Source organism: Vicugna pacos, chromosome 1, assembly GCF_048564905.1.
Source record: "Vicugna pacos chromosome 1, VicPac4, whole genome shotgun sequence".
Taxonomy (NCBI): Eukaryota; Metazoa; Chordata; class Mammalia; order Artiodactyla; family Camelidae; genus Vicugna; species Vicugna pacos.
In genome coordinates this window covers 66,863,847-66,884,294 of record NC_132987.1, presented here as the reverse complement: position 1 = coordinate 66,884,294, position 20,448 = coordinate 66,863,847, and the positions used below count along the sequence as shown (strand labels likewise).

At 34.4% G+C, this 20,448-nt stretch overlaps 1 protein-coding gene across 4 annotated transcripts in view; it reads right to left on the bottom strand.

Annotated features, from left to right (window-relative positions):
- POLQ (DNA polymerase theta) overlaps positions 1 to 20,448 on the bottom strand; it is a 94,624-nt gene that overhangs the window by 67,968 nt on the left and 6,208 nt on the right. For all 4 annotated transcript variants that reach the window (XR_012074154.1, XR_012074156.1, XM_072964227.1 and 1 more), the window contains 5 exons: positions 15,844 to 16,063; positions 11,106 to 11,253; positions 8,827 to 8,973; positions 7,122 to 7,334; positions 1,423 to 1,562 (listed from right to left, as the gene is read on the bottom strand). Coding sequence is in view for 2 of the 4 variants with exons in the window: in XM_072964227.1 (XP_072820328.1) it covers positions 1,423 to 1,562; positions 7,122 to 7,334; positions 8,827 to 8,973; positions 11,106 to 11,253; positions 15,844 to 16,063 (868 nt within the window). In the remaining 2 variants the exon portion in view is untranslated. The remainder of the gene's footprint in view (positions 1 to 1,422; positions 1,563 to 7,121; positions 7,335 to 8,826; positions 8,974 to 11,105; positions 11,254 to 15,843; positions 16,064 to 20,448) is intronic.

The following is a 20,448-nucleotide window of genomic DNA, read 5'->3' as shown; positions in this document are numbered from 1 at the left end:
GGTTTGCAATTTTCTGTAACTCTTTAATAAGATATATAGGCCCTCATAATATAAGACATTATTTTGTTCTCTTAAAATATCAGCATTTAACATAGAAACTCTTCATTAACTCTTCTACCATCATTCATTATAAATGTATATAACACCTACTGAAAACATAAAAAGTTTTCTTAAAAAGTAGATACATTTTCTAATAAAAATCATTATTTATTTGAAATGCAGAAACTAACAACATAAATAATATATATAAATTTTAACATATATAATATAAAGAAGGTGTTGATGGCTTATGCTCCTGAACCAAATAAATTCCTCTAACTCTTCCTTTTGAAATATGTGGGCATATAAGAATGCTAGTAGTGAATACTTCCCACCTAGAAGAGGGGTGGGAATAGGTGTAGAAAAAGATGAAAGTGGTGTCTTATGGATATCATTTACCCACAACTGTCTATTATGTGCACTAATCTGCCTCTTACTTTCTTTCATTTAATATATATTGGAACCATATTAAAGCATCCTAAACAGAGCTATCTCATTCTTTTTAATGACAGCAAAGCCCGTTATAATGTATTAATGGTATTTTGGTTGTTTCTAGTTTTTTTTCTTATAACCAAAAAGCTATAATATTCTTGTATGTTTAATTTGATAAAATTTCACAAATATATCCCCAGGGAAAATTCCCAGATGTGAATCTACTGGATAAATGGCTATGTGCATTTTTTTTTTTAATCCTAGTAGTTATGGCCAAGTTGCCCTCAAAAAGAGTTTCAGCAGTATGTGAAAGTACCTACTTTCTACATTCTTACCTACTTTATGCTATCAATTACTTTTCTTTATTTTTTTTTTCTTCAAACTGACAGCTAAGAGGGAAAAAAAGTGAATGAGTACAGTACCAGTACCTCTAGCACCAGCACTGAAACCAATAGCAAGGCATGCTGGTATATGAACAGAAACTTTTTTGGATGAATACATGAAACACTTAAAAGGGGTTACCTTTGAGACACTCTAAGCAAAAGGTTTTATTTTTCATTTTAGATATTTTCATATTTAAAGATTGCAACTTCTAATTGTGCATTTGTAATTTTATTTTATTTTAATGTCAACAGGTATTATCTGGATGGAAGAACTAGGGTCTATTTTTGTCACCTTTTCTTGAAACTCAGAAAATTATAAAAACTATCTAAAAAATAAAAATAACCATCTGGCATTTAAACCACTACTTTGAAGTAGACTGATATACCATTAGCTATATTAAACTTCAAGAAGTAACTATATAAAATAGAAGAGACTCAAACTTGAGTAGGCTATAAATAATCCCATAAAGAGATACAAAGCTACAACTTTTCACATACTAAATTAAAGTTCTACCACTGTACTATAGGAACAAAAAAGCAAATAGTAGTTTAGTGAACTGTCTCTTACCTCCAGAATAGCTCTTATCATGCTCGAAGTTACTTCTTCTCCTTGTCTCTGCAGACAGCTCTGAACAGGTTTTAGAGATCCCTGAAGTAGAGCTATTCCTTTTGATTTCTCAGAGTTCTTACAAACTAAGATACTCTCACCTATGACCAAAAGAATCACACATTTGCAAAATCTCAACACATTCCATAAGATACTTGCTAAAGAGAATTTAAATTGTCTTAATTGTTTAAAAGGAGACAACAGATGATAGTGGTTGTTATGGTCATAAAATTATCAGTAATGTTTTTATTTTCTGAATTTTGGATTGAAGAGGATCAAATTATGCTATAAATTATATGCCACTTTGGCATAAGGATTATTTTGATCTGAAGGAAACTGGGAAGCAGCAAACATAGAAAGAGCTGTTTGCCCTCTCTTTATTTGCCTAGAAGTAGGACATAAATTTCTCTTTGTGAAGGTGTTCCCCTTCCTGTCTCTCATAGTAGAAGGACCATTTTTATCACTGGAGACAAAAAGTCAGCACTGAGATGGATGTACATAAAACTTACTAATATACCTTAATTTCCATTAATTTCCAGAGTATATGCACCTTCCCACAATGCATCACTCCTAGAAGCCCAAACCCCATCTCCTTTGTCTTCTCACATCTCTACAATTTATCACCCTTTGTTAAAAGGGTTTATAAGCTCCCAGCAACTAACTGCTTCTTTGGATAGTCACTTCTTTTCAATTAATGCCTCTGTGTATGTAAAAAATTAAATATTAACATCAAGTAAAAAATGTATGTCTTTTTTCCTGTTAATCTGTCAGTAGCCAGTTTAATTTGCAGGCACTAGCCAGTGACTTAAGAGGGTAGAGGAAAAGTTTTTTTCCTTCCTTACAGGATTAACTACTGTTATTGAATAATTAAGTATATAATAGTCATAGATATTTTGAAAACTATAAAGAAAAACACAGATGTAAATTATTACTAGTTATGAAACTGCATACCAGCCATGTTTCCCTGTCCCTTGAATTAAAGGCTTTTGCTTTAGTCTCACAGGTCTCCCCTGAGTCTCAAAAGGCTGGCTCAAGAGTTAATGATTAGGGAGATTCCTCAAAAGACTAGGAATAGACTTACCATATGACTCAGGAATCCCGCTCCTGGGCTTATATCCAGAAGGAACCCTACTTCAAAATGACAACTTCACCCCAATGTTCATAGCAGCGCTATTTACAATAGCCAAGACATGGAAACAGCCTAAATGTCCATCAACAGATGACTGGATAAAGAAGATGTGGTATATTTATACAATGGAATACTACTCAGCCATAAAAACCGACAATATAATGCCATTTGCAGCAACATGGATGTTCCTGGAGAATGTCATTCTAAGTGAAGTAAGCCAGAAAGAGAAAGAAAAATACCATATGAGATTGCTCATATGTGGAATCTAAAAAAACAAAAACAAAAAAACCCACAAATACAAAACAGAAACAGACTCATAAACATAGAATACAACTTTTGGTTGCCAGGGGAACGAGGGATGGGAAGGAACTGGGATTTCAAAGTGTAGAAAAGATAAACAAGATTGTACTGTGTAGCACAGGGAAATATATACAGGATCTTGTGGTGGTTCCTAGCGAAAGAGAATTTGACAATGAATGTGCATATGTTCATATATAACTGAAAAATTGTGCTCTACACTGGAATTTGACACAACATTATAAAATGACTATAACTCAGTAAAAAAATGTTTTAAAAAAAAGAGTTAATGATTAGGAAATGTGAAGGTGTAGAAAAAAGAATAGCTGTTGGGCCTGGTAACAATTTAAACTATAAAATAGCCACATAGCAGAGTCACTGAACTCCCAGTTCTCTGACAGATATAGATGAAAGGTCTGACACACATTCCTAAGATTTTTAAATAGGAAGCAGTCCCCTACCAGATAAAAAATGCTGACTGCAAGCATGTGGATTCCAGACCAGTTGAAACCAAAAGACTACGGATGCTCAAAACTTCACCTTTTAGTGCCAATCCGAGAATTACGCACAAGCTGCTCGTGCACTCTGAAGCCCCCTCCCTTTACACTGCCTTTAGAAGCCCTTTGCCTGTGCCAAGATGTTAAGATAGTTTTTAAGGACACTAGTTCCCACCATCTTCTTGGTTAGCTGACTTTCTTGAATAAAGTTGCTTTCCTTGACTCAACACCTTGTCACTCAACTTCTGGCCTGTCATGTAGCAAGTAGTAAAACCTGAGTTCAATAAGTTATACACGATGATACTATACAATCAAAAATACTAATGCATAACTAGAAATTGCATTATAACATTCACTAATCTAAATGCTTTAGGTTACTGCAATAATCAAATCAACAAAAATATGTGAAAGCACTTACAAATTAAAAACATTCAAATATTCAATTTATACAAACATAAACACTATGACAATTAACACTAGAGAAAATTGTAACTTTTTTTTCAAAAATGAATCTAATAGTAGGGGAAAGGAAGCAGTAAATAAGATGTTGAAATGGAGCAGGACCCTATGAGGCCTTCCCAGGATAGAATCTATGGCCCCCATGTCCTGGGCCTGCCTTTTGTCTTAGCCAAAGAATAAATTCAATCAGAGAAGTGAGAAAATGCAGAAGCAAAGGAAACCAGTCAAACAGGACCATATAATAATAGCCGAGTCATTAAACAAAGTTAAAGACCTTTAGTTCCTCCTCAAGGACCGTAGATAATATTCTGAGCCATAACCTTTGAGATGTTTTGTAGATACGGAAACCCCTAGCAGGTGGAAGACGTTAACCACATGATGACCAGACTGTAGACATGATACAAGCTGCTCCATCTTACACAATTCCAAGAATTGGCCTCAAAGAAATGTGAACAAACCGATCCTGAAACTGAAGATTAACTGTACACAGATCAATCAAGATGACACAGATCAGACCACCACATGACTAAATTTCAAGATGACCGTCAGAGCTGACTGTGCTTTCTGCATGTAGCCCCCTCCTTCTACCTATACACCACTGAAACCCCTTTAAAAGCTCTTGCCCCTGATCAGCAGGAGGAGAGTTGGCTTTTGGACATGAGTCCATATTCTCCCCAGTTTGCCAGCCTCCTGAATAAAGCAATCTTTCTTTTCCTACCAACACTAATGTCCAAGAGGCAAAATGAAGGCCATTTGCATTAGAGAAAAAAAATAAATGAAAGCAGCATTGTGGTGGAGTGTACTAATTACCCAGGCAGAGAGAAAAAAGCAGATGGTGCTTTCCCAGCACTGATGGCCAAATTGAGAATCAAGATAGAAAAAATATAAGGAACTATAAATGTCATGATCATTGGTTATTTATCTCAGATATAATTACAAAAAATATAGGTACCATCAAAACAAACAAACAAAAACCAAGTGAATAAATATATCACCTGGCTCTTGCAATGACTATAAAATAGCCCAGCTTAAGATTTATAAACTACCTAGAAAATGGATCAATTAGCATTAGCAACAAAGAAAAAGTCACTTCGGGCTGTTTAAATCTCTTTCAGGCTTTGATTCTTTAACAAAATAGATAACCCTTTTTCAGGATGAGCAAGATGTAAGAAAATGGCCAAATTAATGCCAGTATATATATCCAAGTCCCTGTTCTCATCTGCCTAAGGAGGCTGTATCTGAATCATAATAGAGAAGTCAATTAGAATCAAATCATTCATAGATTTGATATAGATAGATCTGCAAACTATTTAACTTGCAAATCACTGTTTTGGCACAAAGCACCATCACCATACACTACAAGGTTCCAAGAAATCCACCAAAAGATTAAAGAGTCATCTAAATAAAACACCATGAACTATTTAGGAAATATTAACATTTTTTAAGCTGTCTTTTGCACAGGAACTACAAAGGTTTATGTACAGAAGCTAAAAAGATGCTACATAGTCCAAAAAACATGACCAAGTATATAAATCTTCATAGTTGATATGAAACTCTATATTTATACATTCCCCTACTTAAAGAAGTTTTTTTTGGGGGGGGAGGTTGTTCATTTATTTCTATTTGGAGGATGTGCTGGGGATTGAACCTGGGACCTCATGCATGACAAGTATGCGCTCTACCACTTGAGTTATACCCTCCTCACTTAAAGAAGTTTTGAGCAAGCCATGTGCCATTCTGAAATGGAGAATTATGTAAAGTCAATCTCAAAGGTTTCCAAGACCTCTGAAACAAAATTAATATGATATATTCTAGTTTTGCTTGAATGTTATCTAATTTAAGGTTTGTTATTAGCACAAGGCGCCAACCTTCCAATTATTCTTCCCCAAGAGAAATAAGCACAAGCTAAAAATGTAGCAAGGCAAATAAAACCTCCTTATTTTCTACATTACCTTAAAGACCCTCTGACTTTGAAATAAGAGTATCTGTGTAAAACGAACTTATACTCTACTCTTGAGAGTTATGAGTCTACTGAGAAATCTGAACTGGGGGAAGGACAGAAGGAGGCAGTTAGGAACGAGGAGGGAATGTCAGTCTCTTCCTCCCATCCTTTTTAAACACATACATGTACTCCGCATATTTCATAGGTAAGGTAAGAGACATGCCTAGAGTAGGGGAAATCCAATGAGCTGGAAGAGTTTTTAAATCATCAAAATTTTTAGGGCTTAAAAGTGAGGCAGACCAATGGCCCTTCAGGAATTATAGACAGATGAATCATTTGCTACTGGGGCTGAGATTGATGGTTGCTACTAATAGCCATTCTCTCATTCTCCCTTTAATAAAACCCCTAAATGTTAGTTAAGCACATGGCCACTCAGCTAGATTATATTCACCAGTCTCCCTTGTAGTTGGGGAACGTAAACATGTGATTATGTTCTGGCCAACTGTATGTGAGGAGACATGTACAACTTCTGGGAAGTGCCCTTAAAGGGCAGGATGTGCCTTTTACTTCCTCATTTCCCTTTCCTGATGGCTGAAGTGCAGATGTGATGACAGGGAATGGAGTAGCCATTTTATGCCACAAGACAGAAACTACATTACTAAACGTGGAAAAACAAACCAGTAGAAAATGTGACAGAGAATGTTCCTCACAAAGTTCTTTAATGTTAGAAGACTCAACAATTTAGTCACACCCAGAATAATGTAGCAAGTTAGAAATAAGAATCAATATAGCAGCAAAACTTAATTCGAACAAGCTTCTTCCCTGTTGCTTAAGACAAAACTTTGGTGTGCATTGCTGATAATATTATCATTACTCACTGACACAAGATAACAAACTGGTAAAGTGTTTTTAAAGCCAGTGCCAATTTAAAAAAAGAAAGATAGTAAATGGAGTTCCTATTCCAAAACTGTGAGTACTTCCCAACTCTCAGCATCCCTAGTTGAACTTAGACCAGTCACCTAAACAGAACTAATACCCATTAAAAAGAATCCTTTCATAAGTGCTAAAGAGCAGACTACAGTGGAAATTAAAAGTCATCTTCCAGCTAATGTGATGTCATCTTGATTGACATACTACTACATTAGTAGAAAAATCAATAGTTGATATGAAAATTATAACTTACACTCATTATAAATATTAAGTAAATCCAAAAGGATGACATTTGTGTTTTGGATAACAAAGAAATACACCATGATGAGAAATGAGTTGCCATTCAATTTCAAGTAGACTGACACTGTCCTTCAGCAAGGCTGTTATAAAATTCAAACTCACTTACCTACTGTGTCTACTCCTTTCCTGCCAGCACGACCAACCATCTGCTTATAAGTAAGAATATCTAGAGGTTGACCACTGAAAATAGGAGTCCGAATGATTACACGACGTGCAGGTAAATTCACCCCAGATGAAAGAGTAGAAGTTGCTGCCAAGACCCGAATCTGACCTTGACGGAAGGCTCCTTCAATAATATCTCTCTCCTCAAAAGTAAGACCTAAAAAAAGGAAGTTATAATAGCATATATTTATTTACATATAATGAAAATATTGTACTTGATCACTTACATATTCCATAGCTGAGAATATGCTACAAGTCTCTAGAGATTTTTTTCAAATTATTGTTATGATTATAAACAAAAAAAGTCATCACAGTATATCAGTTTAAGAGTATAAACTGCCACCCCTAGTATACTTCTATCTCAGCTTCTAAACCAGGGGCTGTCAAACTTTATATGTAAATATTTTAGGTTTTGCAAGACAACTATTGCAACTACTCAACTCTTCAATAGTCACATGAAAGCAGCCACAAAACAAATAGGCCAGACTGTGTTCCAATAAAATTTTACTTACAGTAACAGATGGTGGGCTGGCTTTGACCAGCAGACTGTAGTTTGCTGACCCCTACACTAGACAATGAACTCCTTGAGGGTAGAGACATGCCTTATTCATAACAGTATCTGCAGGGCCTATCTAATACAGTGGTCAGGCACATAAATAAATGTCTGAAGAATAAATACACAAGTAAATGAAAAACAACATAGAGAATATATACTGATCTAGCTTATTTTTTATTTTAATTTATTTAAAAAAAAAATCAAAAGGATTGAGCCCCTAGTTTATAAGTTAAGTTGTAGGTCCACTGGTATTCATTTTATTAGTATGCATATTAAGTTACACAACGAAAATATTTTTGAGTGTTTGTGTGTGTGTACATATATATATATTTTAAAATTTATCTATATATAGCATGATAAAAATTTTAAATAAATTGAAAAGGTTAAATTCCTATCTTAGAAACTATATATTGTTAATCAAATCTTTAGCACATATCATCATGGACAGATCACTCTCAGAAAGAAGGTATTTAATTCAATGACTGTAATAAATCTTGCAGTTTTGACAATCTAGGTATTTGCATCCCTCTCAAAATACAAGATGACAATTTCTAAAATTAATCTGATTTTGACACATTTGTGAGAATATTTCAAATACCCCTTGAGATAAAAGGAAACATTCAAGTGGCATAAAATTAGGGTAGCAAGTACTACTCTAGCCTAAATTTTAAGGATATAAAGTATAGAAAGGTAACAGTTTTAGAATTTGCTTCCCTAATGATACAAAAAAGCTTTTATCTAGTATTTATATACTATACAGATAAGTAAACCTACACGTTTGTTTTATTCTTGTTTAATCTTAATCACACAATTTCTTTTTTTTTTAACATTTTTTTATTGATTTATAATCATTTTACAATGTTGTGTCAAATTCCAGTGTTCAGCACAATGTTTCAGTCATTCATGGACATATACACACTCACTGTCACATTTTTTTCTCTGTGTGTTATCAATCACACAATTTCTTAAAATGAAACCTAAGAGTATTAAGTGTGGTTAACAAGAAATTACAAATGCATGCAAATATAAAAATGAAGAAATTGTAAGGATTTCTGGAAGGGGCTAATTAGTAACATATTATAAATATGGATACCTGCATGGTGAAATGCTACTCCCCAAGGTACAGTTTTCTGCAATACAGAGTCCAGTCCTGAAGGCACACGTTTTAACTGATCCATCACTTCTAGGAGGCCCTTCCGTTCCAGTATCATTGGTGGAAGTTCAGATGACCTCACCACTCCTGCCACAAAAAAATTATCAATATTGTTCACCTCCCCTTGGACCTCTTTAACTACTATTTGCCTGAGTGATGACAGAGCGAAATACAAGTGCAATAGTTCTGAAACTATTATATAAAATAATCACCTAGCTATCCTTTAAAAATACTGATGCCTGGCTCTCATCCCTGGACATTGTGATTTAATAGGGTACAACCTGGATGTAAGGATTTTAACATATTCCCAGGCAAGTCTAATGTGTACCAACATTTAGGAAATGCTCTACTAGGATGAGATCAAACCTAGAGGAGGAGATCTAAAGAACAAACAAAGAAAAGAGATTTCAGACACTTAATACCACTCAGAGCCTAAAAATCAAAAACCCTTGCTCAAAGCGTGTTCCACCAACCAGCAGAGTCAAAAATCACAGAGGAGCATAGTTCTATGCAGCAATTTTTCCAGCCTTTTTGGCATCCATGTGTTAATGAATCACATATTACCCTCTGTTTTTGCCTCTATGTGTAAGCCTCTCTCTCAGTAAGACCTTAACTTTCTTAGATGCAAGAACTATGTTTTCTTAAAGAATTTCCTAGACTTTTGAATTTCTGAACTAGTAAAACTTCTCATAGACTATATCTTATATTTTATACATTTTTAATCTTTCAAGTAAACTTTTCTTAAAATTTTGAGGACCACAGAGGGTGGCCAATGTATTATTTCCCTAAGGACAATCAAAAAAAATTTTTTAATTACTACTGTTCAATACACCTATTTCAAAAGGAAAGTCATTTTACCATAAAAAAATTAGTAGGGATAATTTCAAAATTTAAACTTCATCTTTATGAAAACTGTGATGCCTTGTCTTTATTTTTGTGGTGAAAAGTTCATCCTAGCCCAGGCCCCAGTCCAAGCACTAGGATTTAAAACCACTGCTATAAATCAAAAATAACAGAACACTAAGCAAAGAAAATATTAATGATATTTCTGGTTATTAAGGAATATAAGCTATCATGGTACAACATAAAAAATATAAGTTGACATAGTACAGAAAGTATCAATTAAGAGGGAACTAGAAGAGATATTATAATGTTGGACCAGAGCCTACCCAGTATAGACTTCAGTTTACTTACTGGGGCTAGTCTTAAGATATCTATCACCCGTCCTCAGGATGACACTGACATAATGAAGTCATAAAATGCCCTAGTACTCTGTAACTAGAATTGGTCTCTGTGTCTTCCCTACACTTATCTTTGACCCCAAAGAACTATAGGCTAGTATAGTGGTGAGAGAACAGTGCTCATTCTAGAACTGGTAAAAATATACATCAATGTTATAGCAACATACTAGATCAATATTCAGTAATAAAAAAAGGAACAAACTGGTAAGTGTAACAACTCAGATGAATCATAAAACGATCATACTGATTGAAAGAAGCCAGACACAAAAAACATATACCATATGACTTCATTTTCTACATGGAATTCTTAGAAAAGGCACAACTAATTGAGAGTGACAGAAAGCATATGAGTGGTTGCCTGCAGCTGGGGATAGAGGGAAGAGACTGACAGCAACAGAGAACATCTTAGGGTGACAGAAATGTTCTATATGTTGATCATAGTGGGGGTTAAAAAGGTGTATACATTTGTTGAAATTCATTAAATTATATACTTCAAGTGGGTACATATTATTTTACATAAATTATACTTCAATAAAGCCTATTTTAAAATACATGTGTATATATGTGTGTATATTTGTATGTCAACATGATTCTTTTTAGAGTTTGGAAATATTAATAAATATATATGTAAATATGGCTGTCTTCCCCAGAAAAATGGGTATACGTAAAGTTTATACAGTTTAGGGGCTTCGAGGTCAACCTCTCAAAGCCCATGGATTCTAGATGAAGAACCTTAGTATATACCTGTATAAATTCAATATTCTAAAAATCTAAAGATTAGCCTGAACGTGTGTAAACACTGTCAGTAAGCAGGATAAGGAGACAATTAGTCACAAAAGCATAGTTTTGCAAAGGAGTATCCAGCGGGCAGTTGGTGGCAACGATGAAAGAGAGCCATGCTTTGCTAATATAATTATTAACAGTACTTTCAAGCAAATGTATTAAGTCTGAGGGTTTTCGTTTCCATCAGTAACTTACCCTCAGCTTGATGACGTAGATTGTAAAACTCACGGGCAATGACATGTGCCAGCTTCTCACACCATTTCTTTGATGGACAGAAAAGTAATACTGAATGGTTATCAAGAACGGTCTCATAACATAAACTAACAACATGGTCGTCATCACCCTAAAAAGGAAAAAGAAATAGCCACTCTAGTGGTACTTTCAAAATATGTTTGTATCAGTTTGAAGTCACTCATTTTGCTTCCTGGGAAAGGTTTTTCTACTCAAAGACATGTTAAAAAATCAGTTACAAAGTCAGTAACACAACAAAGAAAAAACAAAACAAAAAGAGAAAATAGTAATAAACCTTATGATGCAAGGTGAGAAGGAAATATTTTCTATTCATTCAACTAAGTGATTGACCTCCAACCCGCAGGTAATAGGAATATAATGGTGAGCAAAAGAAAGTCCAAGTCTGAAGGGGTTTAGGTCTCACTGGGAAAACGTATTAAAGAACTAAACAAACAAATGTAACATATAATCATAAGATGCACTATAAAACAGAGTTTTCATAGTGTTCTGAAGCCTCATATTTGACATAAATTTGACAGAAAGATCTGAAAGAAAGGTTTCCCTGAGAAAATGATGATTTAGCTGAGATGGGAAGAAGGGGAAGCATTATCTCAATGAAAGGTAACTGAGGGGGCAGATGACACATTTCAGGCAGAACAAAGAGCACATGTAAATACCTTAGTGGCCCAGCAAGTTCTCAAAACTGGAGATTCAGTGTGTGTAACTGGAGTAATTCATTCATTTATCCATTCACTCATTAAGGAAATATTTAATGTGTGCCAATACTGTTCTAGGTGCTGGGGATGGAGAACAAAGCAGAAAAAAAGCTTTGCCCTCAGAGTGTTTCTATTCCAATAGGAAGAGACAGATAATCAAAACAAGATAAGTAAAACACATAATATGTTTAATTTTGGTAAGTGCAAAGAAGAAAAATAAAACAGGGAAAATAGGAACCAATGGGAAGACACTGTAATTTATATAAGGTAACAAGGGCAGGTCTGAGAAAGTAACACTTGAGTGAAGGTTCAAAGGTGAAACCCTACTGATGCCTGGTGGGTAAAGCATTCCAGACAAAGAGAACCTGAGGTGGCAGATTCTTGGCATATTATGGAACAGCAAAGAGGCCATGGAGTAAGACGGAATACAGAAAGTGAAGTCGGAGCACTAAGGGGGTGGGGCAGATCATACAGCGGTTTATAGGCAACTTTAACCATGTTGGCTTTCATTCTAAATGAAATAGGGAACCATAACAAATTTATGAGCAGAATGGTTACATGATATGGTGTTCATTTCAAATAGATCACAAGGTCTTTGATAGACTGAAGGGGACCAAGCTAGGAAGCAGAGAGATCAATTGTGGGGCTATTTCAGTAATCCAAGGAAGAGCTGAAAATGATTTCAATAAGGTGAAGGCATAGACAATGTAATGAAAGAAAAAAGTTAACAGGACAGTAAATAAATGTGTTTACATACATATTTATTGAGGTAACCAAGGCACAGTCAGTTGAAATTTGGGATACAGAGCAAAGGAACTAAGTAAGATTCTATGCCAGGCATGCAGAGGCTATAAATGCATACTTATGAGGGTACTGAAATGCAAATTTAGTTCTATTCCCAGCTCTAAACCTACCCTTAACTATTTCAGTACATAGAGGCACACCTCTGCAAAAACATAGATGCCTCATTCCACAGATGGTGAGTCAGTTCTTTAACCTCAGGACAGAAGAATCAGGCCTAGAAAAATACTGTGAACTAAAACTTTAAGTGTATTTAGGGGGTGAGAGAAAATTTATCATTTATCAAGCACTTTCTAGATGCTAGGCAAATTTTAAAAATCATATTTTATTCTTTGAATACTAAAGGTAACTCTTTTATTCCATTTTATAGATGAAGATACTACGTTCAGAGAAGTTATGTGATTCAACTAATATCACAGGCATATCAAGTATCAGAGGTAGGTCTGTCTGACTCCAAAAATGTTTCTTTCCATTCTACTATTTTATACCTACATCACTTAACAAAAGGTCAATTTTCCATATTAGTATTTAGTGTAAACTCAGCCATAAGAAAATCTTTTCTCAGTTAGAAACAAAAAATCTTACAAAATTGTATTATTTTTTGTTACTTAACACTTACAAGATCTCAATCGATGCAGAAAAAGCATTTGATAAAATTCAACACCCATTTATGATAAAACTCTCGCCAAAGTGGGTATAGAGGGAACATATCTCAACATAATAAAAGCTATATATGACAAACCTACAGCCAGCATAGTACTCAACGGTGAAAAACTCAAAAGCTTCCCACTAAAATCTGGGACAAGACAAGGATGCCCACTATCACCACTCCTATTCAACATAGTCCTGGAAGTCCTAGCCACAGCAGTCAGGCAAGAGAAAGAAATAAAAGGGATCCAAATTGGAAAAGAAGAGGTAAAAGTGTCATTATATGCTGATGACATGTTATTATATATAGAAAACCCTAAGAGGTCCACACAAAAGCTATTAGAGCTGATTGAAGAATTCAGCAAGGTAGCAGGTTACAAAATTAACGTTCAAAAATCAATTGCATTTCTTTACACTAACGATAAATCAACAGAAAAAGAAAGTAAAGAAGCAACCCCCTTTAAAATAGCACCCAAAGTAATAAAATATCTGGGAATAAATCTAACCAAGGAGGCGAAAGAATTATACACAGAAAACTATAAACCACTGATGAAGGAAATTGAAGAAGACTTTAAAAAATGGAAAGATATTCCATGCTCTTGGATTGGAAGAATCAATATTGTTAAAATGGTCACACTGCCCAAGGCAATCTACAGATTTAATGCAATCCCTATCCAATTACCCAGGACATATTTCACAGAACTAGAACAAATCCTAATAAAATTTATATGGAACCATCAAAGACCCAGAATTGCCAAAGCATTACTGAAGAGAAAGAAAGAGGCTGGAGGAATAACTCTCCCAGACTTCAGACAATACTATAGAGCTACAGTCATCAAGACAGCATGGTATTGGTACCAAAACAGACATATAGACCAATGGAACAGAACAGAGAGCCCAGAAATGAACCCACAAACCTTTGGTCAACTAATCTTCGACAAAGGAGGCAAGAATATACAATGGAATAAAGACAGTCTCTTCAGCAAATGGTGTTGGGAAAACTGGACAGCAGCATGTAAAACAATGAAGCTAGAACACACCCTTACACCATATACAAAAATCAACTCAAAATGGATTAAAGACTTAAACATAAGACAAGATACAATAAACCTCCTAGAGGAAAACATAGGCAAAACATTATCTGACATACATTTCAAAAATTTTCTCCTAGAAGAAATAAAAGCAAGAATAAACAAATGGGACCTAATGAAACTTACAAGCTTCTGCACAGCAAAGGAAACCAGAAGTAAAACAAGAAGAAAACCTATGGAATGGGAGAAAATTTTTGCAAGTGAAACCGACAAAGGCTTGATCTCTGGAATATATAAGCAGCTCATACGACTCAATAAGAAAAAAATAAACAACCCAATCCAAAGATGGGCAGAAGACCTAAACAAGCAATTCTCCAAGGAAGACATACAAATGATCAAAAGGCACATGAAAAAATGCTCAATATCACTAATTATCAGAGAAATGCAAATCAAAACTACAATGAGGTATCACCTCACACCAGTCAGAATGGCCGTCATTCAAAAATCCACAAATGATAAATGCTGGAGAGGCTGTGGAGAAAGGGGAACCCTCCTACACTGCTGGTGGGAATGCAGTTTGGTGCAGCCACTATGGAAAACAGTGTGGAGATTCCTCAAAAGACTAGGAATAGACTTACCATATGACCCAGGAATCCCACTCCTAGGCTTGTACCCAGAAGGAAATCTACTTCAGGATGACACCTGCACCCCAATGTTCATAGCAGCACTATTTACAATAGCCAAAACATAGAAACAGCCTAAATGTCCATCAAAAGGTGACTGGATAAAGAAGATGTGGTATATTTATACAATGGAATACTACTCAGCCATAAAAACCAACAACATAATGCCATTTGCAGCAACATGGATGCTCCTGGAGAATGTCATTCTAAGTGAAGTAAGCCAGAAAGAGAAAGAAAAATACCATATGAGATCGCTCATATGTGGAATCTAAAAAACAAAAACAAACAAACAAACAAAAACAAAGCATAAATACAGGACAGAAATAGACTCACAGACAGAGAATACAGACTTGTGGTTACCAGTGGGGTGGAGGGTGGGAAGGGACAGACTGGGATTTCAAAATTGTAGAATAGACAAACAAGATTACACTGTATAGCACAGGGAAATATACACAAAATGTTATGATAACTCACAGAGAAAAAAATGTGATAATGAGTGTGTATATGTCCATGAATGACTGAAACATTGTGCTGAACACTGGAATTTGACACAACATTGTAAAATGATTATAAATCAATAAAAAATGTTAAAAAAAAACACTTACAAGAAATGATAATATTTAAACTGAAGACACAACTACATTTCCTCTCTCATCAACACCACCAATTCTTCAAGATGAAACTGATTAGCTTAATATTAGTAATCCTTCTAATGGATATGTAAAGCATATTCAATTACTTTGCAACATCTAATTTACTTAATTCAAAAACTGTTAACAACTTGCTAGAAAATGCAATCAATTATATAAAAATATTGACTTACCTTCACTTGTAGCATGGGTTGAAATTCCCTCACAAGCTTCATTGAAGAGTCATAAATGGAATTTCCGATTTTTACTGACTCCAACAGTGGTACAGGGCGAAAGTCAGTGTGGTAGAGTTCAGCATTCAACCAGGAAGCCACAAGCTCCAAATTAGGAAGAGTAGCACTCATGCCAACAATCTGCACAGCACTAGCCAACGAACTGGCTAAATCTGCCTGGCTGTGAAAAACAAATGAAAATGATGTTAAAAGACACACATTATTACTTACAAATAGTGTTAACAATATTCTTGGTCACGCCCTTTGGTACATAAATGCATACATTTCTCTAGGGTATATACCTAGGAGTAAAATCGCTAGGTCACAGATTATTTTCAATTTTATTAAATAATCTCAAACTGTTTTCCAGAGACACTGTACCAAAGTACCATCCCCACAATCTATGTGTTTTTTTCATTTATTGAGATATAATTGACATACATCACTGTATAAGTTTAAAGTGTACACCATAATGATTTGACTTACATACACCATGAAAAGATCACAATGTTTAGAAAACATCCATCATCTCATGTAAATACAACATTTAAAAAAATAGGAAAAAAATTCCTTGTGATAAGAACTCTTAGGATTTACTCTCAACAACTTTCATATATAATATACAGCAGTGTTAATTATATGTATCATGTTGTACACTATATGCCTAGCATTTATTTATCATATAACTGGAAGTTAGTACCTTTTGACTGCTTTCATACACATGTCCCTCCCCCAACTCCTGCCTCTGGTAACCACAAATCTGATCTCTTTTTCTGAGTTTGTTTTTGAAATATAAATATCTACAACACTATGTTATTTTCTCTTATTCAGCATGGTGATTCCATATTTCTATACATTTCAAAATGATCACTGTAACTCTAGTTACAATGTCATCATACAAAGATAATACATATTGACTATATTCCCCACACTGTACATTTTACATCCATGACTCATTTATTTGCAACTGCAAGTCTGTACCTCTTAATCTCCCTCATCTATTTCTTCCCTTCCCCCACCCCAACCCTCTGGCAACCATCTGTTCTGTTTTTTAGATTCTACATATAAGTGAAATCATATAGTATTTGTCTCTGTCTCACTTTTTTCACTTAGCTAATTCCCTCTAGGTTCGATCACGCTGTTGCAAATGGCAAGATTTCCTTCTTTCTCATGGCTGAATTATATTTCATTGTACATAAATATACATTTTTTTTATCCAATCATCTACTGAATCTGTTGATGGGCATTTGGGTTGCTTCCATATCTTAATTATTATAAATAATGCTGCAATGAACCTAGGGGAGCATATATCTTTTTTGAATTAGTGTTTTTGTTTTCTTCAGATAAATATCCAAAGGGTAGAATCACTGGATCATATGGCAGTTCTATTTTTAATTTTTTGAGGAATCTCCATCATGGCTGCAACCAACTGAAATTCCCACCAACAGTGCACAAAGGTTCCTTTTTCTCCACATCCTTTGTCAACACTTGTTATTTGCTGTTTGATAACAGCCATTCCAGCAGATGTGAAGTGATACCTCATTACAGTTTTGATTTGTATCTCCCTGATCATTAGCGATGTTAAGCATCTTTTCATGTGCCTATCGGCCATCTGTATGTCTTCCTTGGAAAAATGTCTTATGTATTTAGATCCTCTGCCCATTTTTTAATCAGATTGTTTTTTTTATGTTGATTTACATGAGCTTTTCACATTTCTTAGATTAATCATCCCTTATTAGAGACAGCATTTGCAAATATCTTCACTCATTTAGTATGCAGCCTTTTTGTTCTGTTGATAGTTTCCTTTCCCATACAAAACCTTTTTAGTTTTATGTAGTCACATTTATTTTTGCTTTTGTTTCCCTTACCTGAGGAGACATACTGAAAAATTAAGACAGATATCAAAAAGTGTAGTGCTTATGTTTTCTTCAAGAAGTTTTATGTTTTCAGATCTTACATTTAAGTCTTTAATCCATTTTGAATTTATTTGTGAGCATGGTGTGAGAGTAGTCCAGTTTTCCCAACACCGTTTATTGAAAAGGCTGTCTTCTGCCCATTGTATACTTTTGCCTCCTCTGTCATAGATTAATTGCCCATGTAAGTGTGGGTTTACTTCTGGGCTTTCTAATCTCTTCCATAGATCTATGTGTCTGTTTCTGTGCCAGTACCATACTGTTTTGATTACTGTAGCTTATAATCAGGGAGTGGGATACCTCCAGGTTTGTTCTTTCTCAAGATTGCTTTGGCTATTTAGGATCTTTTTTGTTTCCATACAAATTTTAGAATTATTTGTTCTAGTTCTGGAAAAAATGCCACTGGTATTTTGATAGGAATTGCTCTACATCTATAGATTGCCTTGGGTAGTATGGTCATTTTAACAATATTAATTCTTCCAATCCATGAACACAGTATATCTTTCCATCTGTTTGTGTTGCCTTCAATTTCTTTCATCAGCATCTTATAGTTTTCCAAGTACAAGTCTTCTACCTCCTTAGTTAGATTTATTTCTAGGATTTTTATTCTTTTTGACACAATTATAAATGAGATTTTCTTAATTCCTCTTTCTAATAATTCATTGTTAGTGCATAGAAATGCAATAGATTTCTGTATATTAATGTTGTATCTTGCAACCTTACCAAATTGACTGATGAGTTCTAGTAGTTTTTTGGTGCTGTCTTTAGAATTTTCTATGTATAGTATCAGGTCATCTATAAATAGTGGCAGTTTTACTTCTTCCTTTCCAATCTGGATTCCTTTTATTTCTTTTTCTTGTCTGATTGCTGTAGCTAGGACTTCCAACAGTATACTGAATAAAGATGGTGAGAGTAGGCATCCCATGTGTGTTTTATTGTTCCACATCTTTGTCACCACTTAGTGTTGTCAATATGTTAGCCTTTTTGGACAGTGGGTGGTAAGTCTCTTTGAAGAGGTAACTTACATTTCCTTGATTACTAATGAGATTAAGCACCATTTCATGTTTTGGGACCATTTAGATACCCTCTTGTGAATGCCTGTTCAAGTTCCTTGCCGACTGATATTAGGCTGTATTTTTTTCTCATTGATTTGTAAAATATTTTTAATGTTTTGGATAATGACTTTCCTCTTTCATTAATTTTTGCTTTTGTCTTCATTGTTTTTTTTTCCTTCTACTTTCTGTGGTATTATTTTACTATTCTTTTTCTTTTGAGTTCTTAAGATGGGTAAGTCATTAATTTTTCAATCTCTTTTGTTTAATAATATATACACTTTATACTATCAATTTCCCTTTAAAAACAACTCTAGCTGCATTTCAGATTTTGTGAGGAAGAAAAAGAGCTCCTAAAAACTCCCAGAGAAAAACCTGTAAATGTATACAAAGGATGAAGGATCAGCATGGCATTGAATTTCTCAACAATAACAAGAAAAATGAAATAATATCTTGAAAACTGAAAGAAAAACACTTAAAATCTTGACTCTTATACCTGAAAAATCTATGAAATAACTATGTGGCATTTTTAGACATGCTAATTTTCAAAAAAAAGTATACCCATAATAGCCTGTACATTGAAATAAAGTGGAATTTCCTGGAAGATATCACCACTAAAATGAGGAGGTAAATGAAGAAAAAGACATGTGATCACAAAAAAGTGGGCTCTGACTCAAGCAAAAAGCAATGGGAATGATAATGATAGAAAGAGATCCCAAGATAACTGTTGTGCAGCACATATATAGATTAACCACCTTTCTAAATTAGAACAACTCAGAAAACTTTAAGATAAACTTCTTCAAGAAAATGAATTTGGTAGAATAGTAAATGCGTTGGAACATATTGGGTAGATTTATACAAGTGGGGAAGAGGCTGGGGATAAATCAGTGATAATTTCATAGAAAACCAAGCCACCAAACAAAAAAGATACTTATTAATTTCAGAGAAAATGATTCTAAAGTTATTTAGAAAGTAAAATTAATCATAATATATTCCATGGCATTTACATAGTTATAATAGTGTAACCTTGAATACTGATTTAAGCAAAATTAGGACATAGCTATATTTGGAGAATGGGAAGATAATGAGAAGACAGAGATTGGTGGTGTGGAGGAAGAGATTGGGTGGGGTGAGGAAAGAATATAAAAAAGAGCTAGATCATCTTTCATAGTAAGAAGTCAATATATAATGTGTGAAACTAAAAACTCAAGGAGCTGTATTTAGAGATATCACTGTAAATACATTTTTTAAAAAGCCATAAGAGCTGCAAATAGTTGCCTCTACAAAGTAGAGGATAAAGAAATGCTACTTTTCATATTTAGCTTTGAGTGCTTAAATAAGATGTGTATATATCTGACAAATAGAAAAATTGGATTTTAAAAATCCTATCATAAAAGTGGTGAGCAGTCAGAAATTTAAGAATGCTTTCAAAATAATCTAAAATCACTCTCAGTCTTAAGTACTTCTTTTGGAACAAAAATGAACTGCTGTACATGAGTTTATTCTACATAAGTATTACTCTCTTTTAATTTAACTCCTACTTACTATGCACTGTTGAAAAACACTTCTTCAACAACATCTGGAATCTCAGGAACTTAGTT